At 50.2% G+C, this 19,157-nt stretch overlaps 5 protein-coding genes across 5 annotated transcripts; 4 read left to right on the top strand and 1 right to left on the bottom strand.

Moving 5' to 3' along the window:
* Positions 1 to 624: 624 nt before the first annotated feature.
* On the top strand, positions 625 to 1,508 carry FVEG_02719 (autophagy protein 5; the record flags this gene model as incomplete). The annotated part of the gene is made up of 2 exons (XM_018890163.1): positions 625 to 933; positions 1,050 to 1,508. The coding sequence occupies 2 exons, from the start codon at positions 625 to 627 to the stop codon at positions 1,506 to 1,508; spliced, it is 768 nt and encodes a 255-aa protein (XP_018746441.1).
* An 80-nt stretch (positions 1,509 to 1,588) lies between these two features.
* FVEG_02720 (DNA excision repair protein ERCC-8) lies at positions 1,589 to 3,921 on the bottom strand. The gene has a single exon (XM_018890164.1). It carries the CDS (start codon positions 3,146 to 3,148, stop codon positions 1,706 to 1,708), a length of 1,443 nt encoding a protein of 480 aa, XP_018746442.1. The 5' UTR covers positions 3,149 to 3,921; the 3' UTR covers positions 1,589 to 1,705.
* FVEG_02721 (hypothetical protein) lies at positions 3,691 to 4,429 on the top strand (the record flags this gene model as incomplete). Its single annotated transcript, XM_018890165.1, has 2 exons — positions 3,691 to 3,832; positions 3,881 to 4,429. 2 exons carry the CDS (start codon positions 3,691 to 3,693, stop codon positions 4,423 to 4,425), a joined length of 687 nt encoding a protein of 228 aa, XP_018746443.1. The 3' UTR covers positions 4,426 to 4,429.
* An 8,464-nt stretch (positions 4,430 to 12,893) lies between these two features.
* FVEG_02722 (hypothetical protein) lies at positions 12,894 to 14,158 on the top strand (the record flags this gene model as incomplete). Its single annotated transcript, XM_018890166.1, has 5 exons — positions 12,894 to 12,901; positions 13,084 to 13,290; positions 13,605 to 13,662; positions 13,774 to 13,815; positions 14,102 to 14,158. The coding sequence occupies 5 exons, from the start codon at positions 12,894 to 12,896 to the stop codon at positions 14,156 to 14,158; spliced, it is 372 nt and encodes a 123-aa protein (XP_018746444.1).
* A 1,676-nt stretch (positions 14,159 to 15,834) lies between these two features.
* FVEG_02723 (hypothetical protein) lies at positions 15,835 to 19,147 on the top strand (the record flags this gene model as incomplete). The annotated part of the gene is made up of 5 exons (XM_018890167.1): positions 15,835 to 16,944; positions 16,994 to 17,103; positions 17,161 to 18,636; positions 18,693 to 19,042; positions 19,077 to 19,147. The coding sequence occupies exons 1-5, from the start codon at positions 16,159 to 16,161 to the stop codon at positions 19,145 to 19,147; spliced, it is 2,793 nt and encodes a 930-aa protein (XP_018746445.1). The 5' UTR covers positions 15,835 to 16,158.
* Between the last annotated feature and the right edge of the window lie 10 nt (positions 19,148 to 19,157).

Raw genomic sequence — 19,157 nt, 5'->3', positions numbered from 1 at the left:
CGGAATGCTTCTTCCTTCGTGACGAGATGACGACAGATATGAGGCTTGTAGTTTTCCAGCATGATTGGGCACTGCTACCTACACCGAAATGTGCTAACAACCAACCTGGCTGTGTAATGAAGCGACACTGAGAGAGGATACATGGGCTGTGCTTGTTTTCTCTCACACTTTAATGAGATAAATGGATATATCATGAACCGAAACTCTAGAGTAGGTTTCACTTTGTTGGACCTGGGCGACCAAACCATTCGGGATTTTAACCATCAGTCATATGCCTGCTTGCTTGCACCACTCAAAGCGGTTCTACCAAGAACAATCACGAAGGCTTTAGACTTGGGGTTATACAAATGGCTGAACTTGCAAACCGTTTCTATCTAAGAACGATATCACCACTGATCACTTGCCATCACTTTTCACCTATTCGCAGGTTATTCACAACTCAAAGTGACTGAAAGGGATCATAGTAGGTCGCCAGCTTAATAATCACATGAGCGAGTCCTACCCTACGCATGCCTACCTAAGGTAGGCACCGAACGTCGCAGACATATTATGATTTGACTCACCAAACCGACACTTTCACCGAGCATCACAACATCTCACTCCCCTCACCATGCTCTCGCCATAATGTCCTCTTCCATCCCACAAGCTTTATGGAACGCCCGGATTCCACTGCACATTACTCATCCCGCCTCACCGACAACGCCTTTCATCACTAGTATTCCGCGCTTCAGCTACCTGGCTCTTCTCATCCCGAGACTGTCGATTTTCTTTAACTCGCCCTGCTCCAGCTTCCACTTTGAAGATGTGCAGTTGAGGAACCTGGCTGTGGGATTGCTGGTAGACCTGTATCAACCCCGCCTGCCGTGGAGGTTGACCGTGAACGATGGAGTAGGCTGGGACATTGCGGATACCTTTCTCAACTGCGTGAAAGAGGTGAGTTTCATATGCCACATGCGAGCCTGCAGCCAGATACATACTCTCGGTGTGTATGTTCGCATCGGAGATCTGGAACTGCTCATCTCAAGACAACGCAGAGCTGACTCGCTTAGGCTGACTTCATCCGCAACGGCAATGCAAACCAAATCATGAAAATGTCAAAAGACAACACCACCCAACTTTGGAACGCTGTCATTGACAATGACCAATCATCCTTCAACCGTATCAATAGCCATCTACTCAACGCACCAACAGCACTCAAACATGTCCCTATTCGCGTCTACATCCCCACCACCGCCTCGGACTCGCCGTCACAAGCGTCTTCCGAGCAGGCCACCTTCAAAGTCATCCAGTCTCTTGTACCAGCGACAAATTCAGACCGCCGCCCTAAAATCTTGGGTCAGGCTCTCAAAGAGATGTTGCCAGGGCTGTTCCCAAATAGCCGAGATCCTATTCTCGCCAAGGTGGTGATGCACGGAGCTGGGGTGCCATTTGATGCACCCATAGAGGAACTGATGCGGGAAGCCTCATACCCCGACGGATGGATATGCCTGGTTGTTATTGTGCTGTGATGGATACTGGGCTCATTTAGCGAATAGGGCATATGGTTGGCGTTAGGGACTGTCCTTATCATTGGCTCTGCAGCGTATAACACTGGCTTCCAGAACCGTACTTGCGACATGATAGACTGCGTCTTCGATTCAATCAATATCTGGGAATTTACTAACACATACAGGCTCAAGCTCCAGGCTCGGACATGATAACTACACTACGTAAAGGTGATCTTCTTGCCCATAAGACTTCTATATGCATCGTCGACAGCCTTTCTCTTCTTCTGTTTAGCCTCCTCTGCCTCATGCGTCTCTTCTTCCGCAGCTACATCCTCAGGCCCAGGTATTTGGGGTGACCAAGCTCGAATTTTCCCGTCCATATGGGAGCTATATACGGCCCCAACCGAGTTGCCGCCACCCATAGTAGGACCAACTGGGCGTCCCGTCCCCCCTGATGCGCGCCAAACTATACTCGTGATCCTGTTTCTTCCCATCTCGCCCCCTCGTGGCCCTATAGGGTTCGTCACACCAGGGCTCCGGAGCCGTGTCACAACATGGCCATCGTGAAGATCGAGGATAAGAATTTCCTGATCATTTGGCCAGAAGAGAAGATTATTGCCACTTGTGAGATGCGCCGGAGAAACCAAAATACTTGCTGTCTTGGCGTGTTGGTTCTGAATAAGGGAGCCAAAACTGGCGAGAGTATTGGCCCCCGTGGCAGCGTCCCAAACACGAATGCGACGGTCGAGACCAGCTGAGATGATGTATTTCCCATCGTCAGTCCACTGCAAGCCATTCACTGCATCATCGTGCGCCTGTGCCGAGGTACGGAAGTGTGGGATCTGGCTGGAATCCACCCCTGCGGCACTGAGATGCTTCATTTTGTGAACGATACCCAGCGAGTCTTCCTGGTCGAGCAGCGCCACAACACCACCAGAACGACGAATATCCCATATTCTGACTTTCCCATCTGCATGGCCACTGACAAGAATATGCTCGTGGCGCGGACTCCATGCAGTTGACAAAACAGGGCCGCCATGCGCTACAAGAGCTTGTACAGCGGACCCTGATTTCAAATCCACCAGACGAACTGCTGGGTTCTGCGTGGCACACGCCACAATAAGATGATCTGCTACAGGGCTTGTGGAGTGGGAGTAAATAGTTGCGTTCAGGTCGAAGGTGGCCGACAGAGTGCAACGCTGAGTCGCCCATAGCTTCAGCTTCTTGTCGTAAGAACTTGAAAGAAAAGCATCCGGATCGAAAGGATAAAAGGCAACATGAGTGACACCGTGACTATGCCCGGGGGAAGACTCCTCTCTCGTAGACCTGGCGATGCTGCTCACGGGGCGGAAAGTGTGCAACTTGTTGGGATTTCCAGCGTCTTCCAAGTTCCAGACCTTGATGCCTCCTTCGGCTCCCCCAGAGAGAAGGATACGTCCATCGAACTTCTCAAGGGCGAGTGTATTAACGCCCGCGCCATGTGCTCTTATATTGTGCGTACGCTCGTCTATATCTGCAGGGCTATGCTTGGACGTTCTTTCACCATTGAAGCGGTGCTGAGGAGCCGGCGCAAAGGAACGTAAGAGTTCAGAAGTGATGGACCGAGTAAAGTCTTCATGGCGGAGATCGCCCGTTTCACGAGCGAGAAGGTTGGACTGCATTCATCTGTGCCAAGACAATGACAGTTTAAAGACAATATCACAATTTGAAGTATAAACCAAAACAATGTAAAGCAGTGAATAATGGCAGTAATGTCACAATCTTGCAGCCTATGGAATGTGGTTTCAGCCTGGAGCCGGTGGTGATGTCAGATGCAAGACGTGCTTGTTGAACTTGCAAAGGGCCTCACTACCTGAGGTACCCAGGTACTTCTAGGCACCTTCCCTAGGTAGGTATGTCTGCAGCTACCCCACAATTGAACTACCTAAGGTAGATATCCAAACTTTCCATCTTCATCAAGGTCTAGTAGCCTCAACTTAACATTGACAGTGAGCACCGGACTGCCTACCAAGCCTTTCAGACTCACTGTCCATTCCGCTCAGATCTTCCATTCCGCCTCAGTCAACATCCTCGATATTGCGCAACAAACAATGCTTCTGCGCGCACATCTCGAGCGTCTGAGAATCTCAACACCTTTTTCACCCTGAAACAGTAGAGAGCAACAGATTAAACATCAACCTCCAATAGCTTTTTATTGCACATCATGGACATCTCAAAGAGCGATTCACGTATAGCACCATTGTATCAAAGTGGCGTCTCGTCCAAACGAGATTCTGTGGCTACCGAGCAGGATCCTAATAAGCGATCAAAACGCAGACATGCAACTGTCTATGATGCTGTAGCAGGTATCTTGCTCTCCCGTGATCGTCCGATTCGAAGCTCACATAAATCAGGCAAAGTCTCACATGACCAAGGTCCCGTAACGGAACCGGAAGAGTTACAGTATACAGCTCGTCACCCCAAGGCAATCAGATACTCCACAAAAGATATCCCCTTGGCTCCTGACGAAATTCTATTCAGGCGGAAAGATGCACCCGTGCGTTACTTGGAGCACGACATCTACTACGCTCATGAACACGACCTGCCCTGTGGGGGGCAGGGTGTCCTGCCAGATAGTGACCTCCTCAAAGCCATTCACGCTTATACCAGTGCTTTTTACAGCGTCAGAAACCGCGAGCGCCAACCTCCGGATAGCCGAAACATTACTGAACGGAGCATGGATGAGACAGCTCTCTTGGCGTTTGGTATCCTCTTAGAAGAAGCTGGCAAGGAGGTCCTTGGTCGACGAGGCGACCTAGTCTTCACTGAAGGTGCAGATGACGGCCCTGTTGATGCATCCGAGCCAGTCCAAGATGAGACCCGGCTCGTTGGGCATCACGACATCTCCTTGCGGGGACGTCCTAAGCGGAGAAAGACTGGCGTAAGTGATGTTGAATGACACGGGGTAATATTCCAGCATTGAACGACTGTACAGCTTGAGGATGCGGCGTGGACCATCATTTGCATACTGTCTGTCCAAGCTCTCGCAAGGGGGGGGGGGTTTGCTTGGACGACAAACCCCGCCAGGGAACCCATCTTCAGATAGTATCATCTGTTGCGCCAGACAACTGGCAAATATGGATAATGGATGGCTTTACAAGTCTGAGCTTGAAGCTCGGATCACACCAAAAACTCTGACCCACGAACCGGAAAGCTGTGCACTCTGCAGTCACTGAACCTCAGTGGTGGAATAAACATACCAACAGCTGGCATATACTTCGCGTCAATTGTCAGCCAAAGACACGAAACATAGGGCTGGCCTATCAACTTCCCTTCTTACCTACCTATAGCTGTGTAACTATGGCGGCATGGGCAGGTAGCATCAGTTTGGTTACACAAAATATAACGTCAACAGCTCGCATTGGGAAGGCGATGAGCATTCACAAACAGGATCATCATACGGCCGAGTCGCATCTTCGCGCCGAGGAACCGCCTTGTGCAAAGGGACCTTGTTTGAAGAGGCAAAATGGCCCCGAAGTACGAGACGACGGATGGGTGACATTAAGGAAGTCTTTAATCACAACTGTCACGCAACTATGTCACCCACGCAGCCCAGGCCAGGACAGGTGCGAAACTCCGAAAGAGAAATAGATATCAGGAGCAGATTCGTTATTTCGACCTTTGCCTTGCAGGTTCGAGCTTTCCAGTAACAATAGTCTAGCTCTGTCAGTTACGAGATACAAGAATCATAATCGTATTCCAGCCTGATTGGGCTTGCTGGGATGAACCGGATTCCTGGGTAACGCAATTTTAGCTTTCGTTTTCTTTGGTTGCTGCCTATTCATGAAACTTCCCTTTTCATACCAGATCTACCAGATGCTGTCGGCTCATCCCCAGACCTACAGTTCAGCCTGAAGCCCGGGGGAACAGCTTGGCAGTCATCACACTGGTAGAATTGGCCCCTCAGAAACGAATTTTCCGTTTCAGAAAATGGAAGTCGGTCAATCTTCTCAAGACATCTCGACGATCGGTTCACATTACTGGAACAAAGTATCCCTGCTGTGAAATTCGACACATGTACCAGCAGGTCGTCGTCACCGATTGTTTCCTAACCTCCGGTCACAACCGCCAATTGAAATCAATGGAGCAAAAGGACCGACTGCCAACGACATCTTTGTGCCGTTATTGTTGTTGTACTCAGCGGCCGCAGTTGTTGTACATAGTACAGCCAAATTAACTCTTGAACTTATAGACCGAAGAAGCAGGTCATCTTGACCCTGAACGTGAAACAAACAGAGGCAATTTACTTCCGTCTCGGCCAAGAACGGTCTATGGAACGAAGCAAGCCTCAGCTTTCAGAGTGCCTGGCACGGACCTTTTGTCGGCGATTTCAACGCTTGACGATGATGATGTAGCATTGACCTCAAAGGAGCGATATCATCGGGCTGTCGAGGTCGAGTCTAGTTGCCACAGGTTATCTCCGAGAAGGTTTCGCGAGGCTATGCTGTCTCTCAATCTCGATATGATGATATACATCGTGGTGAACAAAAGACCGGCTCATTATCCGCTCATGCCCCGGCAAAGCTTCTAGGCCAAGGTCCTCAGAGAGTTATTACACTTTCCAACCCCTCCAGCTCATGATCGACACAAAGTTTTCTTTTCATGTGTATTAGATGCTAAGGACTCTGGAACTGGTGCGTGCACTGCGTGTATCAGCTAGCAAGCCTCAATCCCTTCAGCAAGATAAACACCAATCATCTAGAGGCCATCAGCAGAACGTTGCTTTCACTATGACTTCGGATCACACGAATGGCTTGCGACAGAGTGCCTAGGAGTGCTATCGCTATCATATCATCAGGGTCTCTTCAATCTCGGTTCGTGGCACTAGGTTCAGCGACATAACCGGAAACGGTGAAAACAGCCGCGTTGTGGGCTGCTGGCGCGCCACGCGACCTGATCCGAAATCCTTGACCATGTATGTATGTGTATGTGTATGTGTAAACCATACCATGAACATTGCTCAATTGTGCTGTAGCTATTCGCTCAGCAGGCTCGGGACGTTGAAATGGGTGGTACAGGTATCATCGCCAGGACTTCGTATAGCTGCGACGAGTTAAATGGCAGGAAACAAAAGGCGGCCGAAACAAGGTCGCATACATACGATTAATCTGGCGCTGCAACCTTGGCCTAGCTACGTCGTCGCGTGGTCTGTGTGGACCGATATGGCATCTCATCTCATCTTACTCGTACTCTTGCTATCTGTCTCGTTGTTGAACACGAACACGCCGAGAGGCACACACTGGAGTAAATGGTTGCAAAATCTGCTCATGAAGTAAAGACATCAGGATTCAGTAGCGAGTGCCAACCCTCATGTGTTGATTTGCTTTGGTTGATATGGTTGACAAAAACGATCTTGACCTTGGTCACCGCTCGGACCCTTTTAGATGGCCTGATATCAATCTCTCATCCCGCGCTATTGCACCTCTACTGGCATCAGTTTGCATGTGTTGGGCATTATCTCAGGGTCATGTGGTTGCTGATCATAACAACGCGATATGCTGTATCCGTACAGAACACAGTAACTACTGCAGTACTTGGAACTCATACATCAACAGGCAGGCCCTCACCGCGGGCATTATCAGAACCCTGCTCTGCAACTTTTGTGACTGGTGCCAACAAAAGACTTTTCCCGCATCGGTGTGCAAATTGTCTCTCGTGACTTGCAGTAACACGGTGCGGATGATGATGATACATATGCTTGTCAGTCAGGAAATATCAAATGCCGTAGCCAGAGAGATGGCGATTGAGATCCGCGTCCCAGTACTGACTGATCTGTCCCCCTCCATAGGCGTGGCGTCGGGTACCTGGGCTGATAGCACCCGTCTATTATAGTGGCATGGTTTCGTCTTATTTGACTCTAATGAGTGTTGATACTAGAATCCAGGTGAGGGTCTCTAGCAAGGAAATCGACCAACGGCACAGGAAACTCCGTTGACGCTTTCGGATTATGAGCTCCATTTCCACCATGATTTGAAGCTCCGGTTAGGTAGTTACATATTGTCACACGAACATGACCTCGTTGGGTTGTATGTGTAGAAAGCAACTCAGCCCTAGTATTGAATGATATACTTGCAATTGGTAACCTGCATATTGCTTAGGGTACTCCGTAATAAACTTGTAATCACGTTCCGTATGTCGTATGTCGGATATTGGGATCTGGCCAAGGGCATTCATTTCAGCCATTGATATTTCATCGCTTGGAGTAAGCCAACTCAATACTACATACGTACTTGAGAACTGGGCTTGCTATTACCATACCCAAATGGATGTATCTGAAGGAATCACTGATCATAATGGAAGTTGGGTCAATGTTGACAATAATTCCATGTACAAGCTGGGTTGTGCGGAGTCGGGCTTGATGCCCGGCGGGTAAATAGCGGCGTCAACACACGCCAGGACTGACTGTATTCGGGGGAGCTGAACAGAGTCGATAGGTCATAAAAGTGCGTCTTCTAGAACAACGAAGAAAAGACGGTGCAAAGCGGCTAATAGCTACTATCACTGGAATAGGTATGGGTTTGCGAATCTATGTCGTAGCTCTGAAATGTAGGGTAACAACGTAGACTTGGGTAAAAGAATTATTATGGGGGCCATCAGCATCAAGAACAGACAGACACACAGCTCGTGTTGTTGTAAAGGAGCCCCCCCAATGTTACCCCCAATTACTTGTACGATTCAGGCTTGTTTACCCGCTAAGAGGAACAACTGGTGACTGGTGAACACTGTTGGATACAATCATGGCGCAGAGCCATCTTGGGCTTGGTGGCCGAGCAAGGAAGACGAGACGATGACATGCTGAAGCGACGGCTTCTACTGTCACCGACGACATGGACACGGCACCTGCAGTGTCTCAGCCCTCAGCGGGTTGAATGGGTCTCGATTCGATTCAAGAATTGGCCGCCCCCTGCTTTGCTGAGTTTCAAGCAAGGGCAGCAAAGCTCCAAGAAGGTTTCAGGGCAACCAAGAATAACACATAGAAATAAGCGAGGTGTCATTAAGTTTGTGGGAGGATCAACTGTAATCTGTATCTCCATGTTACTCTGTCGTACATAGAAATGAACCAGCTTCACGAAACGGCTAGACTGACTAGCTTATTCCAACCGGCGTAAGGGAGAGAGGGAGAGAGGGAGAGAGGGAGAGAGGGAGAGAGGGAGAGAGGGAGAGAGGGAGAGAGGGAGAGAGGGAGAGAGGGAGAGAGGGAGAGAGGGAGAGAGGGAGAGAGGGAGAGAGGGAGAGAGGGAGAGAGGGAGAGAGGGAGAGAGGGAGAGAGAGAGAGAGAGAGAGAGAGAGATTGAGAAGTGCTAAATAAGCATACGAATAACTAAGTGTGGCCTGTCGTCAGAAGAAAGATCTGGCCCTTGATAAGGTGGAATACGGATACTTTTAGATCCAACGTGACTGGAGGTCACCATCTTGCACTTATTTTGTTCTAGCGCTGCTCCGTCACCACGAGCATCTACGATATTACGATACGATACGATACGATACGATGCCTTCAGTCCAGTCCACTACTTTGTATGTACTTGGGTAGCGTACGGACGGAAAGTGAATAAGCCGATTCCGCGTCCGCACCGGCCCGCAGGCGGCTACGAGCCCCTTGTTAAACTTTCCAAGTTGTGAATTGTGTGTGTTAGACCTCCGGGTCACTTGGGGACGCCGACGAGCCGCGACTGACTCGTTGCCGTGGCCTTTTTGCTTTTTCTCCCAGTCGTTTACGACCCCCTGCTGCTGTGTAGTCGGTGACGGCTCTGAGAGGTCAGCTTGACCCAGTTCCATGTTGTCGGTGCCTGTCGTGGTCTGTCGGTGTGTGGGTGGCTTGTCTCATTGTAGACTACGCCCACGTCTACTTATGTACAGTACTGTACATACGCCTATGGTGCCGTACCATACCTTTTACCGCACCGCCTCTCAAACCTTACAGTACCCAAGGTATGTACATGCCTAGAGTGTGAGTGTCTGCAGTGGGGACGTCACCGGTTTAGACCTACTGACTAACAGTAACATTTCATGTCCGCTCAGCAGTGTTGGGACTCTCTCATACGGTTACCCATGTCTGGAGCGATCCCCCTGCATCGCTTCACTGCCTTCGCACACACATGACGTCGCTGAATGCGACGCCAACGTTGCCAGACGAACCCCAAGGGAGTTCTTGATCCATTAGCGTCGTCCCGGCGATCTGGAAAGCTCTGAAGAGAGGTCGTCTCTCACCGTTTTCAGCCAGGGTTTGACACCTGAGCTCGCCAACGACTGGGTTGATGGCAAATTGCCAGCAACCTTGGTAACCAGTAATAATTGTAACCTGTATGCCCAGGTATCCGTAGTTAACGTAGGTACTGTATTAAGTATTTCGCTGCTCTGTGGGCTATGTATCCATCGCTCTGATTATTGCCACGCCTCTGACGTCGCCCGAGCTTTGAGCAATGGATGTTAAGATCGATGCTACAAAGGTAGCACAGCACAGCCAAGAATATCAAATCCTCAGATCAATGGTTTGACCATGACATGAACTTGATCTATTACTTGAGAAGCAGGGCTGGGCCAATTGGCGATTACAAGCGGATGTCAAGCCGAAGACAGGCAGAAAAGCCGGTGTGACATCTCAATAGAGGGATCGTAACACAAAATACGGAGTAGTGGCATTCAAGAAAAACCATTCCATCGAGTCAAACTATGTATAAGCACACACCCTTCTCCATGTTGGCCACAATCGGGTTTGGAAGCATGGAGACGGCAGTGCTCCCTGGATGTGTATGGAGTACTGTATGTCTTTTTCGGTTCGAGATCGAATCTGTGTCTTGTTTGACAAGAGGCAAATGTTGGGTATGAATGCTCACCTAGCTCAGATACTACCAGTATGTATGTACAACTAGCCGTGGCCGACAGGCTCACTGACGAAAGTACTATCCATGAATGCTAGCAGGCGACGTTACAGTAAGGAAGGGGATCAATCCCAGCCAGGCGCGGTGCCATGCAAGGTACAGGTAGAGATACATAGTACATACATACCTGCCTGCTTGGCTGTGGGATGATTCTCTCCAGATGTACAGTACTCCGTACATACATGCGATCCCCTCGGCCGATTTGACAACCAGGTCGAGGCTATTACGGAGCAAGCGGTCTTGAATCGTTCGGCGAGTCAGATTCAGCGCGCCTTTGAGTCGGCGGTAACATGTATCTGTTCATCGACAATATCCTCCCTTGATTAATCCGCGTACAGTCAGGGATGCCCCAAAAGAAACACCCAAAAAACTTAGCGGGAGATGTATGTAGGTAGCCTCATGCACCTTATATGCAGGAAACTATGGGACACTGCTCTTCCTACAGGCCAATTGCCTTTTCCAGTAGTATCGGACAACCGGCGAAGTGTCCATTAGCTCACTATATGCATCCGTCCCCCAGTTGCATTCTAATGGGGCCTTGGTGGAGGGAGATAAGACAACCCGATGTTCCAGAAGCTTTTTTTATGGCTAAGGGGGACGGATGGTCCTTGATGAATAAGTGATATTGACTGCTTGTCCAACCACATGGGCACCCTACAAGCATTTCGGGACGATTGAATTTGAAAGAACATTAGGGCAAGATAGCGCATGATCACGTATAAGATGCAAGTAGGTACCTACCTATGTTTCTACGGAGAAAGTCAGTTTTGGGTGCACCGTGCCCCATGCGTACCTATAATAATAAATCTACCTGTGACGATAGATGGATCCACTGACCGAGGAAGAGATTCACCGTATCCATCCATCCATCCATCCATCCATACATACTTGTACATACATCAATAGGTGAAGGGCACAAGCAAGAAGCGGTGACGGCCGTCGCTTCATCGTGACCAAGTATTCATGCATCAAGAGGAGCATCAATCTTGTTAGTTGCGCATTAGCTGGCGACTTAGGTCATCCCAAGCCCATCATTATCTCACTTTGTCGGTCAGCGCGAGAGCATAGAAGCTGAGGATTGTGCTTCGACTTCCATTCGTGGCTTGGCTTTCGAAGCGAAAGCAAGAATAGGAATAATTAAATGGCAGACCGGTAATTGAAAATCTTGATCGGATCAACATAAACGCTTGCTCGCTCGCTGTGTGACAGGTCAAAGCGTGGGCCTGGATGAATGAGCTTCTGGATCGTCACTAGAGTGGCTTTCGCATCTGTCTGATTACATCGAGGCTCAAGGTACTCCGTACCTAGGCGGGTATTCAATGTCATCGCCTGGCCCTGGGTGCATTCTGATTCCATAATAAACGTTAGCTCTCAGCAAATCTCATCAATAAGAGACGTTAGAGCCGCTGGACGGCCCGGGCTGGCTGGGTTGAGCGGATTCTGTATCTAATAAATCATGTCCAATATTGGAAGGACTCGTAGAAGAACTAGTAGAATAAAAGACCCTGGTTGATCCAAATTGTCGCGCCTGGGGTCTGTCCTGTGGAGTTCCATCAAATCTCGCCAAATATACAGCGTCATATGAGACACGATGTGGACATTCGGGTTACATAGTACCTATACTACATTATTTCAACTCAAGTTTCTGCTTACCGGCACTTGAGGGAGATCATCAGGGTTGTATGGATATACTCTACATGGCAGTGCTCAACGTCCTGCTGAAGATCGTCATCATGACACAGCTTGTGACAGCGAAGGCCCAAGTGTTCCTTCGAAGCACGAACTCAAAACGTACAGTAAGGTAGTCTAACGTGGATGGACTGTTGGTCGATCCGTCAACCATCTGGCGTCAAGTTTCGACATACATACATAGTACCTATGTAAGCCTCTGAGTATAAGGAAATTCTGTCACATCGGAACGAAGAGTAAGGAGTACTACATAGTAGAAATAAGGCCTGCACAACTGGGCAGTCTGCTCGGATGTTATGACTCTTGGTTCATTGAGTCAGATCTGCTATAACTAACAGCTCGGACCCGAAGGCTACCTAAGAAGTTGGCGGTTGGTAAAAGTATTACGGTATTCTGCATTCTAGTTAGACTGGTGACAGACAGATGATCGATAAGCATGGGTAGCGACTAGCACAAGCTGTAACGTGCGGCTGTTGATGCAGTAGGTCAGTAATGATTGGCTAATCTGTCCTCCCTACCCCAAAGTGATCCGTCCGTTTTTGCTTCTTGTTACCTTAATCAATCACGTTCACAAGGAGACTGGATTCAAATTTACACTGGTACAGAGACTCTCACAATTATTCCTTTTATGTATATATACGAAAATCGACGATCTCGTTTGCTACAACCTCCCGGCAGGTGACTACTGAATGATAGGTGGCTTGTGCTTGCTAAGTTGACATGACCCGGTTTCAATGTTTGTCAACAACTTAATGTCCGACAGAGGAAGGAAATGACGTTTCTGGCAGGTTTGGACAGGATGCCAACGTGAGTCTGTGAGTGAGAGGCGGCTGGGATAGCATTGGACAACGAGTGGCCACTGCTCAAAACGAGGATAACCACATCTACTGTACATATACATACTTCGCATTGATGATGATAATAGCAACGTAGTACTTTCATGTGCGGATACTGATATTGAAGTAATCACCTGCCCTTGTTGACCAAAGGTTCTTTGCGACTTTCACTTCTGTCTGGAGTGCCCTGCCAACCTCCCTCACTTGCAAGTTGGGGCGGAAACTGTCCGCCTACGAGATCATAAGAAAAAAAGCAACCCCCATCATTGGTCGTCATATCGATCCATGCTTGCTTCCGCTACTACAAGAGTCACCTGCGACCTTTCACGTGGCCGAGAAACTGCTCCGCAGGAGGTATCCGTACGTACAGACATTACAGGGGGGGATCACTGTTCACCTAGTGGCTGAACGAGGCTGCCGGCTGCTCGCTCTGCTGGTGAGTTTCGTTGCATTGCACTGCTGCTGCGATCAATGATTGTGCATTAGTTAGTAGGTACCTAGGTCCCGTCATGGTGATCATTGTCCGTGCTGTACATACATACATGTTCCTTCGCTTCTTCATCGACACAGCAATCCCGAGCTTTGGGCATTGAGGGAATTCTGCATCTTCGAGGTACTTAGGTACTGAAGCAATTTACCAGAGCGCAATGATGTACGTGTACGTTCAACAACAGAGATCTGAGACTTGTCGGGCTTGAATGTACCGAGAATACGGATAGACAACCTGGCAAGGTACGCAGGAAATTTCAAAGATCTTCAAGGGTCTTGGTGGTACTGTACCTACTGCAATGTACTTGGGGGACTTTGACCCCTCAAAGTACCTAACTATACCTTACCTTACAGTACGTGCTCTCTATTACGCCCGCCCACAGTCCATCATCATGCGTTCGTTCACTTACACTCACTCGCTCGCTTTTACAGTACCTACATACATCCATACCTTACTTAGACGGCGTGTCCGGGCATTGCTGGTTAGCATTGGCGTTGGGTATCAAGATTTCCGTTATCTTTCACCTCTTCTAACGGCCCGTGATGTGGAAGCAAGGACCGGCAAAACCTTCTTCTCCATGATCTGCAGCTGGTCGGGAATGACCAGGAGCTCTAACAGTAAGTAGGACCTTGAGCTTACTTTATCCGTCTAATTCTCGCTTGATGTTTCACTGAACTCTAGTACCGAGAATGGACTTCCAGTAACCGAGATTCACCCAGGAATGGATGGGACTCTTAACCTAAACTCTGACGTACTGGGACTCTAAGAGTAGTATGTACGGAGTACTTTTGTGTGCATTGCTGGCGAGTCGTTGCATCTTGAGTCGAGTGCACTGTCACTGTGACTGAATCGAGCTGGAGTTGCGTACGTACGTACAACACTCAATGCCTCTGGAGCCTACCTACAGTCAAGTCAGCTGTATGATTTTCCCAAGCTAATAAAGTATCCACTGGAGTTTCAGAAAAAATCTCTTTGTGAGAATCAGGCTAGTCAGACATTGAGTAGAGCAAATCCGTCGTGCGCTACTAGACGCCTCCGAGGTGTTGGGCTCCACGCCGCGGCCACGAGGCCTCCACTGTAACTCAACTCTCAACTCAGCGCACCACCACAATCTCGTTCACCTCCACCCAGCCATCATCTCCCATCTGAAGCTTGTACCTTTTGGGCGGTCCGTCGCATGGCCAGATACTTTACCCAAGGTCTGATTTTTTTCACTTCTCACTTGTCCGCTACTCGTGAGCATCCATTACAGCACGGTACGGTACGGCGCGGGTACCGTATCAGCAAAGTTGCGGTGCCGAGTTGTTCGCCTACCGCGCTTCTTTGCTTACTGGCACATGCTGTACTATTGTTCTTGCCATTACGTGCTTCTGCAAGCTTGATCTGTTCTCACATCCATATTTTTTTTTTTGACGACTGCAACACCTCCGCCCGCTTTGTTGACCATATGCGGTAGTCTCCAACCGGCGGACTTGTATGTATATACTTCAATATTCGCTCAGCCATAGAAAAAGGATCCTTCTAGCAGAGGAGAGAGGTAGGGCCTGCCTGTCTAGCAGCGAGGACAACATGTTAGAGACCAAACCAGACCAACCCCAAGCCCGAACCAAGGCAGCGGGTAGCGACCGACGTCAGTCTCTTCTCTGTACCAGTCGCACCCAGCAACGCAGAACGAACTCGCGGTTCCAGGTACCGGTACAGTGACTTCCATCTTGCTGGAAAATCTGCTCTGTTCTCCAAGTAGTCTCTTAGGTGCAGGGGTGGAGAGAAAAACGGGCAGCAGGGGTCCGCCAAAGAAAAAAGAAAAGTCTTCGCCGACATCATCCCCCCCAGTCACAGTCAAGCATCAAGGTTCCTTAAACCCCCTGGCCTTGTTTAGCCTCCTCCGACTGTCAACTCGGCAGGGTCGGTTCGTCAATTGGCTCCAAAACTGCCTGCGCCAGGCCCGCCTACCCCCCGGCAGACCGTCTTTTGTGCCTTGAGGTTTGAGGCTGTCGGTCCCAGAATTGCGCTCGACTTCGAGTCGACATCATACCTGCCCAAGAACCGATCCGTTCGCTCGCCAAATTTGCGCCTTTCTTCCCTCAATCTCCAGCTCTCAGTCTCGAGCGCGTCCCTTTTTTTTTTCCGCCATCCCAACCATCCGATCCCATCCTTCGAAAGTCCTTTCGCTACCGCCGTTGTGTCTGTGCCCCCCACCGTTGTCCATCTCCCAGGTACCGAGCGAGCGAGCGAGCCAGAGCTTGTCGAATCTCCATCTCGTCTCTGCCCAACTGCTGATCCTACCGCACCGCGTCACTGGGGCTCAGGCTGGCTGGAAGAGTCTACTCGGCATCCCATCTCTTTCTCTACGGATACCTGCCTGTCTACCTGCCTACCTACCTGAATCTCTCTCCAAAACTTCACCTTTCACCTCCGGTACATACAGTGCAGTACTTCGTACACGTACATGTAATTGTACCCAGTCGTTTCAGACACACCCACCCCCATGCCTCTCAACCTCTACCTCTATTGCTGAAGGGCCCAATTATCATCCGCCCCTCCAGCTTCCAGAGCAGCTGGAAGCTTCACCTCACTCCCCGGGTCGTCTTTTGTTTCGCTTCTGCCATTATCCTATCCCATTCTACTATTGTATTGTACCTATCCATGGCCACCGCCTCTACGTGGTCCCTGCTTTTCTCTTCGCCTTGTTCCTGATTATGTGTGCAAGTACTACCATACATATATAGTACTCAAGCATGGATCCAGCACCTCCAGATAGTAAACGTCCACGCCTCTCTTCGTGGCCAGTCGGCACACCTCAACAAGGAGTATCACTACCACATCCTCACGCTCATCAACTTCCACCGCCGCCTCCGCCTCCGCCCGGCGCTCTACATCATCCTCCTCATCCTCCACCGAGCCCGTATCAACATTACCCTCCCCGACCCATCGAGCATTCCTCAGCTCCGCCGACGCCTTCTCACGCTGCGCCTGCGCAATCGCTTCACGACACCGATCGTCGCCATCATGAGCCAGAGCCCTATCCTCCCGTTCAAGACTACCACCGACAGCAGCAGCAGCATCAACATCAACATCCACCGCAACAGCACCCTCAGCAGCAGCACCCACATCCACCTCCGTCGCCGGCGCATCCAGCGCATCACCCATACCCGCCTTACGGTCCAAGAGATCCTCCCATAAAACGAGACCCAGCCGAGGATCAACGCCGACCCAACTCGACGGGCCATGCGCCCGAAGGGATGTCGTCAACACCACATCTTCCGCCGACCTCGCTGCCACCACCACCGCCTCCCGGCGCATACCCAGATAACCCACCACGACACATGAATTACGAAGGCGCACCTTCTATGCCCCCGACACCGGGTGGCTACCGTGCGCCCAGCTTCCCGCCGCCTACTCCCGTGCCCCATCAGACGCCCTACGAGCAACATGGAGGTTATCCTTCAACCCCTCACGAACCATTCTATAGTGTTTATTCATCGTCCGTCCCAGCTAAGAAGAAGAACACGAGAGCTTCTCAGGTACGAGCCTATTGTGATTTGAAGGCGCGCAAGTTCTAATTGGATATAGGCGTGCGATAGCTGCCGGCAGCTGAAGGCCAAGTGCGACGAAACGAAGCCATGTAAAACCTGCAAGGAAAAAGGCGTGGAATGCAAATACCGTGATCCGGTGCCCAAGGCGTAGGTTTTTGAGAGATTCACATCGGCTTGATAGCAGAAAACTAAGAATTATTGCAGGACGGATAAAGCTCAAGCCGACATTCTAGAGGGTCTCGGCTCCGTTCAGACGTCACTTAACTCGATCATGTCACACCTGGGCCGATTTGATCAGAGATTGATCAAGATGGAATCCCTCTTGCCCAAACATCTTGCGACATCAGCTCTCAAGACAGAATCTTCTGTGGAGGACGAGTACAAACGTGCGCCAGCATCGCCTTACGTCGCCAATGGCGCTTCTGTGGACCCGTACTATAACGACGCCCATCGCGATCACCCATCCTCAGAGCCTATGCCATTGCGTATGATGGCCGAGGATGAGATGGAGGTAGAGCCAGGCCCACCCGTTCCCCCTGGCGAGCCCGCGATTCCCATCAACCATACGACTTTGGCAGGTCTGCTCTTGGAATGGCCTTCCATCCGGGAGCTTACAAAACATCACGTTGAGCGCGAAGGTGTGCGTTATATTAGCGAATATCCCATCAGCCAAGAACAGAACAGGGGTGTTCTGATAGTGTACGGTCGAGGTGAAGACTCTCACCCTTCGCGACATGTTAGAGAACCAACCGACCATGGCAACTTGGATATGGCCGACGATTCGTCCGATATGGCATCTCCTTCGCCCGCGGCTGATTGGGGCCAGCTTGGTGGGCTTAGCCCTCCAGACCAAGTGGAATACAAGGGAGGTGTTTTGGTTGATGGTAACCCTGATTTCTCTGAGCCGAAAGTGTGGGCGTACGTCGAAAGTTTCAAGGAAAACATTCTCAACATGCACCCTATCATTCAACCAAAGCTGTTGGACTACTGGGTTAGGCACTTTCTGGATAACCTTCCTGCATCACAGCCACGTTCAGCAAAGCCACAAACATCGAAGCCCACCTTCGCGGTTGGAGGAGGCTCTTCGACACCAGAAGCTGCAGGTTCAAAGAGGAAACGATCGCCAGGACCAGATGGCTCCGAGCCACCCACACCGGCGCCACAACGTATCGGTCGACCAGATCGGTCCATCCATACCGCTCTAGTCCTCACGGTTCTGGCTTTGGGTAAAGTTTGCCTTCATCGCGACAACGTGCCGGATGTCGTCCATCCTACAGAGCCTCTTCCTCCCCACGGAAGCCCTGCCCTCCGCAATGGAGTCATTCCGCCATCGCCCAATCAGGGCTCCCCGCCGGGGTACTCATCTCATTCCCATTCATCAGGTTTGCCATCACCTAAAGAGCAAGACCGGAACATTCATAGTCGTCGATCCTCTATCCATGGCACAGGTGCTTTCCGCTCTGGCTACAGCCTGAAGAAGAACTACGAGGTAATCCCTGGCCTGGAGTACTTTGCATACGCTACGGATATCCTTGGCAACCATACCGGCGCGTATAACAATATGAAAAATGTGTACGCCAACATCTTTGCCGGGCTGTATCATGGTCAGCTGGGCAGGCCGATGGAGAGTTTTGCCTTCATCCACAGGGCCAGCCACAAGCTCCAAGTCATCATGAGACCGTAAGTGCTATGAGTTTTAGTAGAGCACAGATCAGGAGTGACTAACAATATTGCAGGAGCCTGGACAAGATGCGACGAATCAAGCGCAACAGCGAATTCATCCAGGAAACCAAGTATAACCAACTTGCTCTTACGTTCTGGACTTGTCTGCAGCTCGAGAGTGATCTCATTGCAGAGATGCAACTTCCCCCATCAGGATTACTATCATATGAAGATGACATGCCTCACCCTAACATGAGTCTCCTGGAAGGCTTTAACCAGCGCATCTTGGACAGCTATCCAGGTCAGCTATACTTGCGTACCCACCTCAACAGCATCCATCGAATGTTTTACGCCCCCGAAGATCCGGCCAAACCTGGCAAAGACAAGTTCCGCAATGTCGGCGTCGTGTCTGATGCTGTCTCGGGTATGCATTGGGTTGCCCCTAGCTTTGCATTCAGAGAGGATGATCCCCCTGCAGACGATATTCTGGCAGCAAGACTGCGGGCAAAGTACTGGGGAGCTCAGGTGATCACTTATCG

The sequence above is a fragment of the Fusarium verticillioides genome, chromosome 5 (genome assembly GCF_000149555.1).
Source record: "Fusarium verticillioides 7600 chromosome 5, whole genome shotgun sequence".
In the NCBI taxonomy this organism is placed as follows: domain Eukaryota; kingdom Fungi; phylum Ascomycota; class Sordariomycetes; order Hypocreales; family Nectriaceae; genus Fusarium; species Fusarium verticillioides.
The sequence above is the reverse complement of the archived record's forward strand: the minus strand, read 5'-3'. Positions and strand labels throughout refer to the sequence as shown.

Coding starts and splice junctions, on each gene's coding strand:
- FVEG_02720 (XM_018890164.1), bottom strand. CDS start 3,148: ATGCAGTCCAACCTTCTCGCTCGTGAAACGGGCGATCTCCGCCATGAA.